Here is a 12,737-nt window from a genome sequence, read left to right as displayed (position 1 = left end):
CAGGGGATCTGGACAGGAAATAGTAGTACATGATAGTCTGATTATTCCAAAGGCCCTTTATTTGAATTTGCATTGCAAATATAAAATGCATGCCCATGTTTATTCTCCTCTCTTTTGACCCATCTGAACACTTAGTGGTACTGTTTTAAGATTCCCAAACCTCATGCAAAGGTAAATGTGAGTTTCTTCTTAATTAAAAAAAATCAAAACATTAATTGTATAAGAAAATGATACTTTCTTTTTAAAAAATATGCCAATAACTATCATCCCTTCCAAAATGCATATCTTAATAAACTTCAGGTTTATTTCAACTGAGATGATATTGCTGTAAACTTTTATAAAATTATTATCTGAAATTTATTTTAGAGGCTTTGTTTTCTCTGTGGTGGCTCTAATTTTGTAGTGTCTCTTTAATGCAAAAACATACTTTGTGGCAAAGAAATACTTGACAAATAATCTATTCTTCATTCTTCATAAATATAAGAAAACGTGCTGAAATAACAGCTCAAAGTCTTGTAAGAAAAAAGTATTTGTATACAGAGAAGTAAAGCAGTACTTGCTGATGAAGACAAGATACAGCATGACCAAAGGGTTTAGAAACTATGACTTGAAAACACAAAAGAGGTTCTATTTAAAATTCTCATGAATCAAAAAATGATTCAACAGATAACTTATCTGAATGGAGTTTGATCTTATTCACATAAGTGAGTCATAGATTTCTCAGAATTTAAAGATATAAGACAGGGGATCCACAATGGCCGTGGAGTAGATGAGTACTACACTCACCTCCTCCCAGGACCAAGCTCAAATAACAACTAAAACATAGAGCAATCAATATGAATAACCAATGGAAAACTAGCTGAAGAACAGTCTTACAACCAAGGGCTTACCGAATAAGCCACATCAGCACTGGTAGGAAAGATAGAGACACAAAGAGGGTTGGCCATGCTTGTACAGGCAACTAATAAGATTCTGGAGGTATAAATCAGCTGTAAATGTTCCCCCTGAGAAGCATGGGGTCTCAACATCAAGCAGGATCCCCAACCCACAGCATAATAGCCAGGAAGATGCACCCCTACTATATCTGGCTATGGAAATCATTGGAATTCTGTCCACCAAGAAGAGACACCAGGAAGGATGGTAAGAAAATATTACAAATAATTATATGCCAATAAATTGACAATGTGGGTGAAATGGATAAACAACTATCTTCCAAAACCGAATCAGGGAGAATCAGGAAATCTGAATAGACTGATTACAACTAATGAAATTGAAACAGTAATCAAAACATCCCCAATAAACCAAAGTCCTGAACCAGATGGCCTCACAGGTGAATTTTACCACATATTCTGAGAAGGCCTAACACCCATTCTTCTCAAACTATTCCAAAAATTTCAAGAGGAGGGAATTCTCCCAACCTCATTTAATGAGGCCAGCATTATCCTAATTCCAAAACCAGATAAGACACTACAAAGAAAGAAAATTATAGGCCAACATTCCCAATGAACATAGATGCTAAAATACCCCCAAAATACTAGCAAGCTGGATCCAGCAATACATTAAAAAGATCATACATTGTGATCAAGTAGAATTAATTCAGGAGATGCAAGGTTGATACAATACCCACAAATCAATAAATGGAATACACCACATAAAATTAAAAAATAAAAATTATATATTCATATCAATAGATGCAGAAAAAGCATTTGTTAAATCCAGAACCCATTTATAATTTTAAAAAATCTCAGTAAAGTGGGACTAGAGGGAACATAAAAATACATCAATGTAATAAAGGCCAAATATGACAAATCCCCAACCAACATCATACCCAATGGGTAAAACCTAAAAGTGTTTCCCTTAATATCAGGAAAAGACAGGTGTGTCCTCTTTCACTTCTCTTATTCAACACAGTACTGGAAGTACTGGAAGCCTTAGCCACAGTGATCAGATGAGAAGAAGGAATAAAAGGCATCCAAACTGGCAAAGAAGAAGTAAAACTGACATTATTTGGAGATGTCATGACTGTATATAGAGAATCCCAAAGATTTCATCATGAAGTACTAGAACTGATAAATAAATTCAGTAAAATAGTAAGATGAAAATAAATATACATGCCCTAGCTAGTGTGATTCAATGGATTGAGTGGTGGCCTGTGAACCAAAGGGACACTGGTTCGATTCCCAGTCAGGGCACATGCCTGGGTTGCAAGCCAGGTCCCTGGTGAGGGCATGCAAGAGTCAACCACATGTTGATGTTTCTCTTCCCCCCTTACTCCCATCCTTCCACTCTTGAAAAATAAATAGATAAATAAATCTTTAAATAAATTAATACATATACAAAAATTGATTTAATTTTTATATACAAATAATGAACTATCAGAAAGGGAAAGCAAGAAAACACCCTGGTTTACAATTACACCAAAAATTACCTAGAAATAAGTTTCACCAAAGATGTAAAAGACCTGTACTTGGAAAATTAAAAAACACCGAAGAAAGAAATTGAAGAAGATACAAATAAAAATACATACCATGTTCCTGGATAAAAAGAATTAACACCATTAAAATATCCATACTATCCAAAGCAATCTATAGGCACAATAAATTCTAATCAAGATGCCAATGGCATATCTCACAAAATTAGAAAAAATATTTCACAAAGTTATACAGAACCATGAAGACCTAAAATAGCCACAGCAATCCTTGAGGAAGAAGAAAAACAAGTTGGAAGAATTATGCTACCTGATATAAACAACACTACGAGACCATAGGAAATAAAATAATGTGGAACCGGCATAAAAACAGATATATAGATTAATATAACAGAATAAAGAGCCAGAAATAAGCACATATTTTTATAGTCAATTAATATTTGACAAAGAAGGCAAAGCCTACAATAAGGTAAAGATAGTCTATCCAACAAGTGTTCCAGAAAAACTGGGCTGATCACAATCAAAAGAAAAATGAACTAGACAACCTTCTTACACAGTACACAACAGTAAACTCAAAATGCTTAAAGACTTAAATGTTAAACCCAAAACCATAAAAATCCTGGAAGAAAACATAAGCAGTAAAATCTTAGACATTTCTTGCAGTACTTTTTTTGATGTATCATCTTGGGCAAGGAAGCAAAGGAAACATAAATGAATGGGGCTACATTAAATGAAAAAGTTTTTGCACAGAAAAGGAAATCATCAACAAGATGAGACGACAACCTACTGAATAGGAGAACACATCTGCCAATGATACACCTAATAAGGGCTTAATAGCCAAAAATTTATGGAGTTGGCCAAAAAGTTCATTTGTTTGTTTGTTTTTCAGAAACTGGCTCTAGTAGGGTTTATTTATTTTTAATGTTATTCAAAACAATTTTATCACATTGTATTATGATACTTTTCTTATTAGTGTGGATTTAAAAATTCATCAAAATTGGTGAATTTTTGTGTAGCCATTTTAATATTGAAGATGGAAGAAAATATACAACATTTTTGGCATATTATGTTTTATTGTTTCAAGAAAGGTAAACATACAACTAAACTAAAAAAAAAAAAATCCTTAGCTGGTGTGGCTCAGTGAATTGAGTGCCAGCCTGTGAACGAGGAAGATGCTGGTTCAATTCCCAGTCAAGGCACATGCCCAGGGTGCAGACCAGGTCCCCAGTGAGGGGTGTGTAAGAAGCAACCACATATTGATGTTTCTCTCCCTCTCTTCCTCCCTTCCTCTCTCTAAAAATAAATAAATAAAAGATTTGTACAGTGTATGCAGAAGGTGCTGTGACTTATTGAACATGTTAAAAGTGGTTTGTGAAGTTTCATGCTGGAGATTTTTCTTGCCAGACAATGCTCCACAGTCAGGTAGACCAGTTGAAATTGATAGTGATCAAATCAAGAACTATTACTGTTTTACCACACAGGAGATAGTCGACATACTTAAAATATCTAAGTCAACAAAGTTATTGGTGAAAATGAAAAATGTGTCTTTTATTTTATGGAAAAAAACATACAGCCTTTTTGCCAACTCAATATAAAGAACTTATAAAACTCAACATCAAAAAGAAAGAAAAATTAAAAATGAGCAAAAGACCTGAACAGACACTTCTCCAAAGAGAACACACAGATGGCTGATAGACACACAAAAAGATGCTCAACATCATCAATTGTCAATAAAAGAATGCAAATAAAACCACAAATCACCTTGCACGTATCAGAATGGCTATAACAATAAATCAACAATGTGTTGGTGAGGATGCGGGGAAAAGGGGACCCTCTTGCACTGTTGGTGGGAAGGGAGATTGGTGCTGCCACTGTGGAAAGCAATATGGAGTTACCTCAAAACATTAAAAGTGGAACTGCCTTATGACCCAGCAATTCCACTTCTGGGAATATATCTAAAGAAACTTGATACACTAATTTGAAAGAATATATACACCCCTATGTTCACTGCAGTATTCATTACAATAATCAAGATTTGGAAGCAGCCCACGTAACTATCAGTGGATGAACGGATCAAAAAGTGGTGGTACATTTATACAATGGAATACCACCAGGTTGTTAAGAAAGAAGGAACTACATTTTGTGACAGCATGGATGGACCTGGAGAATACTATTCCCACTGAAATAAGCCAAATACTATATAAATAAGACAAATATCATACAATTTCACTTATATGTGGAATCTAATGAACACAATAAACTAACAAACAAAATAGAAACAACCTCATAGAGAGCACACTGACAGCTGTCAGAGGGAAAGGGGCTTAGAGGGGTGGGTGAAAAAGGTAAAGGAATTTAAAAAAGAAACTTCATAGACACAGACAGCAGTATGGTGCCTACCAGAGGGAAAGCAGGTGGGGGCAGGTAGAAGAGGAGAAAGTGGAGATGAATGATGATTGAAGGAGTCTTGACTTGGGGTGATGAACACAAGTCAAGACTTGTGTTCATCAAGAAATACAATAAACAGATGATATATTACAAAATTGTACACCTGAAACCCATATAATTTTTAACCAACAATGCCTTAATAAAATCAATAAAAATTTTTAAGTTAAAAATGAGATCAAAAACAAACAAAACAAAAACTCACTAATCATAGGTGTATCATGTTAATCAAAAATTTCATCTAACTTGAGTAAATAATTATTCTAGCATGCATTTCACCAATAAAATTATTCTTTAGAAGGTTCTTACTGCATTAAAGCTCATGTCATTTTAGTCAAGATTTAAAGGTCAAATTTTTAGATTGTTCAAGGTGAATGATGCAAGGCTAGTACCCACAGAAAATTGCCTCTGAAATAAAAGCTACGTCACTTTAATGACAAGAAGTCATTCCTCATGCTTTCTGTACAAATAAGAGAACTATTTGCCCTGGGAAAGGTCTGATGCAATTGTTAGAAATAAGAAACATATGCAAGAGGGCATTGCAGCCACACAAAACTCCACTCCATGAACCTGTTAACATGTGAACGTTCTTTTGGGTGTATACTCTTCCCTGGGATGTGTATTTGTTCTGTACAAGTGCAGACTTTATATTTGATTGCTTCTAAATAAAGATATTTGGTGAAATGTGCAAACACTTGTTTTTTCAAGACAGCCTATTTAACAAATTATGGAGCAAAGCATGTGGTGAGTATCAGGGTTTGACTGCTCCAGCAGGCAGTCTGGTGTTCATCAAATAACCATGTTCTATTACCCACTTGGCATTAATGAAAGATGGTAAGTAGTGGTCACTTGTCAACCACTGTAGTGCCATCCTCTTCCCACAGTATTATGAGAGTTCCTCCAATCTGTTCTGGGAAGATGCACCCATAATAATGACAAGAAATTACACACAGATGAGAAATAAAAGCTGATCCACCAAAGTACTGGAAACAAGATTTCAAATCAGAGTATTCCTTCATGTAATCTATTTTACAATTTCCTCCCTGAAAATAAATATCACTGACTAACAAACTGTCTGTCATGATCACAGCCTCGGTAAGAAATAGGAACTTTATTGAGAACAACTGGACAATGTCACTAATAAATCAAAGTAGCAAATGGGTCAAGTGTATCTACAAAGATTAACTGTGGAGATCCATAGATGGTAGTTGGGTCTTAGGTAGTCCTAAGCAGATCACATTCTTGAACTAACCCACAAGTCTGAGGTATATCAATTATTTCCTGGCTTCCATGTGACAGATTGTGATTTCTGAAATTTTCAAGTTAATAATCTGAATGATTTTCTGTGAAGGAAAATATGTCTTCCTAGTGGCACAAGTGATGTCCCCCAAAACAGTGACAACCAACCTACAGAATCTTGCTCACAGTTATGTAGCAACCTCTGCTCCACAGTGTGAATGGGATATAGATGTCTTGAGAGGATGTTGGATATTATTCTGGTAAATGAGACACCTGGAGTGAGTCAATATACACAAGCCTAAAAAGGTAAGGGACAACACAAGTTACTTTGCAGATGATATTAAGCCTCAAGTCTGACTAGATCTAATCCATTGGTCTTATCCATTTATTAGCCCTGAATAATTCTGAAAGAAAGTTTTTGGAACAATTAAACTCAGAGTAATGGAAACTATCACATGTTATAAGAAAAATAACCATAGAAGACTTACTAAATATATATATTAACCCCCTTTTCTCTCCAAGCATTTAAATGTGTACCAACAGTTCTGTCAAGTCCTGTAGCTATGGGAAGACCACAATAAGATGTGCAGAGTCAGAAAGAAACACTTCTTTGCAATCCTCCTATCATCAATCATCCCGAATCTCACAGAAGCTACATGGTGGAAAGTACAACCAGACCATATTTTCAGTTTCTCACTGGACAAAAGATTGCTTCAGCTATCCGGATGCCAGCTTGTTCTCACAACCATGACCATGGCTGTTGCCTTACAAATGATGAAGGAGTCATTCATGTATTTGAAAACCACAAAGACATCATGAAACTGATACAATCCAGCAGTGATTCCTGTTTCTCTCCATAGAAACTGAGAGTGAGATCAACACTAAAAATTAGTCATTTCATAGGAAAGAGCAATAAAAGTCTAGAACTGCTATAAAATGGTAAAGTTAACACCTCTGTTAAAAGGGCCCTGCACCCTATTTCGAAATGTGGGTGTGTGTATTCGGGTGGGGAGTTCCTCACACCACACCAAGTAGTTCTCCAACAGCAGCTGATTGTCTCACCATTCAACTCAACTCTGACACTAGCTACCTGAAGATAGCATCAGATTTTGCAGGAAAAATGTTCAGTCCCATAAGACCACCTCCACTTCATATACCAATCACAAGCCCAAATTGTTACCAATGCTTCTCACCAAGTAGCTACAAATCAGAAGTTCCTAAGACCCCTTCCTTGGGTTCTGCTAATTTTCTAGAGAAGCTCAAAGAACTCAGGAAGCTTGTTCTACTCACTAGGTTGCTGGTTTGTTATGACAGGATACCCAGGAACAGCCAGATGGAAGCAGTGCATAAGGGCAAGGTCTAGGGAAGGGTGTGCAGCTTTCATTTGCTACTCTCCTCAAATCTCCATGTGTTCACCAACCAGGAAGCCCTCTAAACCCCATCTTTTTGGGTTGCCATTCCCCTTTCTGAAAATCAGGGGACTGAACTGAAAGTTCCAACCTCTCTTTGTGGTTGCCTCCTCTGGCAACCAACCCCCATTCTTAGGTGTTTTCCAACAGTCAACCCAGTATCGAAAACCCAGTTTTGATGGAAAGGTGCTTATTATGAATTAGAAGACATCCACTTCATCTTTAGGAAAACAACTGCAGGAACTGAAGACAAGAGACCAAATTTAATGACAAAAGATGTTTCTATTGCTCTTATTACTCAGGAAATTCCAAGGAGTTTAGGAGCTCTGTTCCAGAAACTGGTACAAAGACTGCATATATATCACTAACTTTAAATCTGAGTATCACATTCTACAATATTGCAGAAGGCACAATACGAAATGTGAAAGAAGTCCCAATCATTATGGACATTATATACCATGAAAAGCCTTTAATACCTGCTGTGAAATGACAAAGCACGACAGTCACTTGTTACTGTGTCTCAACCAAACAAATGATCTTTGTGTTTTCACAGCTAGAGGTTGGGAGAAAGAAGTATGGTTTTTCTAAACCTCATTATTATTTTCACTTATAAAAGAGTGCTTTTTGCACTATTCTCTCATGACAGAGAACAGTAATAAATATGCATTACAAGTAAAATATGCTTATAGCTTATTTTGAATGGTTATGTGCCAGGTGTTTCACTAGTCACTTTTGTATAACTAATTTAACATTCACATTCTGAGCATGAGTAACAGGTTTTGTTACCCCCACTTTTCAGGTGAGTGAAAGGATACCTCCACATTTAAACAATTTCCCCCAAATCATCTAGCAGATGAATAGATTTAAAATTTCAACCTGTCCAACTCTAGAGCCTCAGTTTTAAGCCCAGGTTATAAATCTCTGTATTACTATTCCTGAATTCAAGTGAAGGCAATAGAAAAGTAATCTGGTTTGCCTCTGTTAACCAATTGCACATATTTACAATTCAAAAGTTATTTGGTAAAATTAGTAGCCACTCCTTTTTTATCCATTTAGAAAAAAGGACTGAGCTCATATAACTTGTTGTTATCTTCTATTTAATTAAACACCTGATTTCAGAAATTATCAATCACATCATTTGATAAAATGTATATTTATCTAATTATATCAGTGATAAAACAAAAAGAAGAAAGGGAGGACATAGGGAGAGAAGGAGAAAAAAAGGAAGAAAGAAAAAAGAAAGTGAAGGACAAAAGGGAAGGAAAGGAAGGAGAGAAGGCAGGGAAGGAGGGAGGGAGGGAAGGAGAGTGGGAGGAGAGAGAGAGGAGAAGGGGTAGGGGAGCACGAAAGGAAACAAGGAAACGCATTGCTGAATGTCAAGCCTGCAAAGATGTTAACAACCATTCTAAATCGCCTGGGTAATGTGCTTCTGTTCCATGGCTTACTTCACTCCATAAGTCAAAACATCTTAACTCCACGCACCAAGGGCACTATAAATGGCACTTTGCATGGCAGAGCTGATTAAGAGATGTACTCAATATTATTCCAAGAGACTGAATTTCTTTAACCGTAGGATAAAGGGTTTTTTAATGTCACTTTTCTCATTTCCATGTGACTTACATATTTCTTAAATCACATTTCATTTCAAATAACTATTGCACCAGAAGCTTGTTGATGAAGGAAAGACACCATTGTCAATAGTTTTGTAAATCTTGACAACATATATTTAAAAATGTTTCTTTAGAAATGTTAGTATTGTCTAGAACTGATTCTAATCTAATGTTATATAAATGAAAATACGTAGTTTAGTATTTCTTTCAGAAGTGGTAGACCTAAAATCTTTACAAACCAGTATTTGTTAATAATATATAAAAGCATTTTACACAGCAATCTAAAAAAAAAAACAAATAAAACTTATTTTGTGGTGGTAAGTTGAGGACTATCCAGATAATTTCTGTATTCTATGCTTTGGCAAATTAAAACCTTCAGAGAAATCTTCAGGCTCACTGTACTGCAGTGAGGCAGAATCAAATAGTCTTTTTTGTCATGGAGCATGTGGGCCCACAATAAGTCAGGGCAGCTTACCCTGCAGTAATGTGACACTTGAATTAAACATATTCAAGAACAAAAAAGACTGTTTCTGCCCCTCAGGAAAATGACTAGAGACTGGCGATGTTTCATTGGTCAGATAGCACTCAGAAAATACTTGTTTCCTTGCATCTCACCTCTGTCATTCTGGCAGACAGCCTTCAGGATGCGCCGTCCCAAGCCACATTTTCCATGATCAGGGATACAGATCCCTTCAGATGTCAGCCATCGGTAACACACTGGATCCTCACAGGGAACAGATTCAACCACGTGAGGGCATTGTCCTGCAGGCCCCGTGGGTTCCATGAGGACATGGCGCTGTCTCATTCTAAATCCTAGAAGAGAAGAGCAAGAGTTTCATAGGTTTCCATCATCGCCCAACAAGAGCAAAGAGCAGCAGCTAGCAAAGAGGCGAAACTTGTATTTGAACACCTATAACTCTAAAACATGTAGTATTTTGATGTGTTTTCTTTTGTGGGAAATGAGAAGGATACGAAGAGCAAAGGAAAGAAGTAACTGGAAAAAAAAGTAGAGCAGAAAATCTGTCTACCAAAGATTATAGCCTAGAAGTTGAAAAGGTCAGACATAATAAAAAAATAATAAGTAGCATGTGTCCAATGATATCAATAAAAAAGTAAAAATAAGTGAATACTCACAGAAATGGCTTAAGCACAGATAAATCTACATTTTCTTTCCTCTGTAGTTTCTGACATTCTTGTTACTCTGTGTCAAGTCAAAATATGTCTACAGTTTGGCATATCCCTGATTCCTGAGCATCTACAGTCTCGTGCCCTGAGAGTTTCAGGCCCGTCTGCCCTGTGAGGATGGTACCTCTTTGGCCCTGCACTCCCCGTCCTGGCTAAGCATGAGTCCCTGGGCTGTTTAGTTATTTTTTACAGTACCATGAAACCAGGGCACAAAGTCCCCCCATAATTAAGATATAAATGGACCCTATGTGCTACAAGCCTACAGAATCACAAACTCAATCTTACAGGAGTCAAGGAGAAAATGAGTAAACCAGGAGACCGCAGGGAGCGGTGGGGTCTGTGGGGACATGGCAGACATGTCTTGCCCTAAAATGGCTGACTCTTCCCCAGCTTCCACTGACTGATGAGGAAACATGGACTCTCTTTTGTCAAATCTTCCGATTTGGTCTAAGACTTGGCCAGAAATCCAAGTTATATTTTGTCTTTACATGAAACCTATTTTCAAACAAAACGAACTAATAAATAATTTTTTAAGTGAGCTAAAGAAAAGTGACTGAGAACTAAATCAGTCCCTTTAGTCTGAACTTTATATCTGTAGCCCTCAGGATGTATGGCTGCTAAAGGCTATGCCTACCTTCCATGGACCTCGTATGTTATGTCCCATTCTTTTTTTTTATTGTTGTTCAAGTAAAGTTGTCTCCATTTTCACCCCACCCCACCCCACTTATCCCCACCTCCCACCCTTGAACCTACCCCCTTTGGTTGTGTCCATGTGTCCTTTACACAGGTTCCTTGATGACCCTTCCCCCTGTTATCTCTCTCCCTGCTCCCCTGGTAACTGTCAGTTTGCTCTTTAATCCAAGTCTGGTTGTATTTTTCTTGCTTGTTTGTTTTGCTGATTAGGTCCCACTTAAAGGTGACATCATATGGTATTTGTCTTTCACTGCCTAGCTTATTTCACTTCTCATACTACTCTCCAATTCCATCCATGTTCCATTCTTTAATATACCAAATTCAACCAACTGATTCAATTATTTTAATTCATCTTTAAATAAAACCAGTCTTATGGCATGGTAACATTTTAAGAAATTATTATTTATTTATTCCCTACAGTAAGTAAAAAAGATGAGAGTCTTTGATAGGAGGATGGCATGAAAACACGGGATTTCCAGAATGTGAGTTAGATACCCTACCACCCTTGCAGCAAGAGAAGGACAAGTTAGAAAGCACAAGGGGTAATGAAGCCAGGTGCATCTCTCCCACAGGTTTGCCAGGGCCATGCCTATGATCCCACCAATAGTCATGAAATGCAAAGGTTGCAAAGCTCAAGCTGCCATTGGCAGAAGAAGACTGGCTCCTCTTAGACAGCCAAGGAGACTAGAACAAATTGGCACATGGTTTTAAGCCACAAGAGGGAGCCAAGCGGCCTTAGAATATTGCAGGGTTGGGCAAGTATTTTAAACGGTGGCAACTGCTGTCGTTGGGTTTTCCTGGTCTAGGGTTAATCCAAGACCTCCGTTTAAAAGAGACTCTTAGATTCTTACCTTAAGGATCAGCCACCTGTAGAAAGGCATCATCTGGCCATCAGAGATGACACTGTCACAGCACTGAACATATTAGGAGTGGTTAAACCAAAAGATGACTTCTGCCTGCTCTATACCTCCAAGTCTAGATTACTAATTAGTCAAAATAAAGCCCAGATGAGGGCTCAGCTCCCTTCCTGAGCCACCTTGAGTAGAGATGCTTGCACAGATGGGGCTCTAAACTGCACTAAACATCACCTATACTGGCCTCTGATTCCCACACACTCGGGCCGATCTCCATCCTCACACGTAACGCCACTTATTTCTTATCCATGCTTGTGCTCGTTCAGCTTGTATCTTTGAGTAGGATTCAATGTGGTCTCCGCGACTTGCGCTGTTTGACAACCGGCTCAGAGACTGAGCAGTCTTTACTGAGGGACTCTGGGTGTCCTACACCTGCACCTTAATGCCACTGAGGTGTGTGTGCAGTTTTCCTCTATGAATCAAGTTGCATCTATCTCGCCACACATCTGTAGATTAAAGGTCCTCAGATAATAAATTCTTTCAGTCTTTCATTCGTGCTGCCCTCGTCCTGACTCTAACTAGGATCAAATCGTAGCACAAGCTCGGCATAAAACAAAACCCTTGGATTCTCTGGTTAGCACTTAACTTTAACCACACATCAGTGTTCACGCCTGCAGTAGAAATCAGGCTTCCCCCGGGTGCTTCTGTTCTGAAAGATACACAACTGCCAACTCCATGCAGCCAATCGCTTACCTTCATTTACTCAATTTCATATTAATCAGATAATATCGCTCCATAAACATTAACTGCTGTATGTAGATCACTATAATGTACTGTGGGAAGCCACAAGAGGAACAGAAACCATAAATCTAAT

General features: G+C 37.5%; 1 protein-coding gene across 1 annotated transcript in view; it reads right to left on the bottom strand.

Moving 5' to 3' along the window:
• Positions 1 to 12,737, bottom strand: part of THSD7B (thrombospondin type 1 domain containing 7B) — a 618,064-nt gene that overhangs the window by 500,692 nt on the left and 104,635 nt on the right. Inside the window, exon 6 of the mRNA XM_037030021.1 lies at positions 9,747 to 9,944. Within this exon, the coding sequence (XP_036885916.1) occupies positions 9,747 to 9,944 (198 nt within the window). The remainder of the gene's footprint in view (positions 1 to 9,746; positions 9,945 to 12,737) is intronic.

Source organism: Sturnira hondurensis, unplaced genomic scaffold, assembly GCF_014824575.4.
Source record: "Sturnira hondurensis isolate 20B ecotype Veracruz unplaced genomic scaffold, ASM1482457v3 Scaffold0000256, whole genome shotgun sequence".
In the NCBI taxonomy this organism is placed as follows: Eukaryota; Metazoa; Chordata; class Mammalia; order Chiroptera; family Phyllostomidae; genus Sturnira; species Sturnira hondurensis.
Note: the sequence above shows the minus strand (reverse complement) of the source record. Positions and strands in the feature narration are given on the sequence as shown.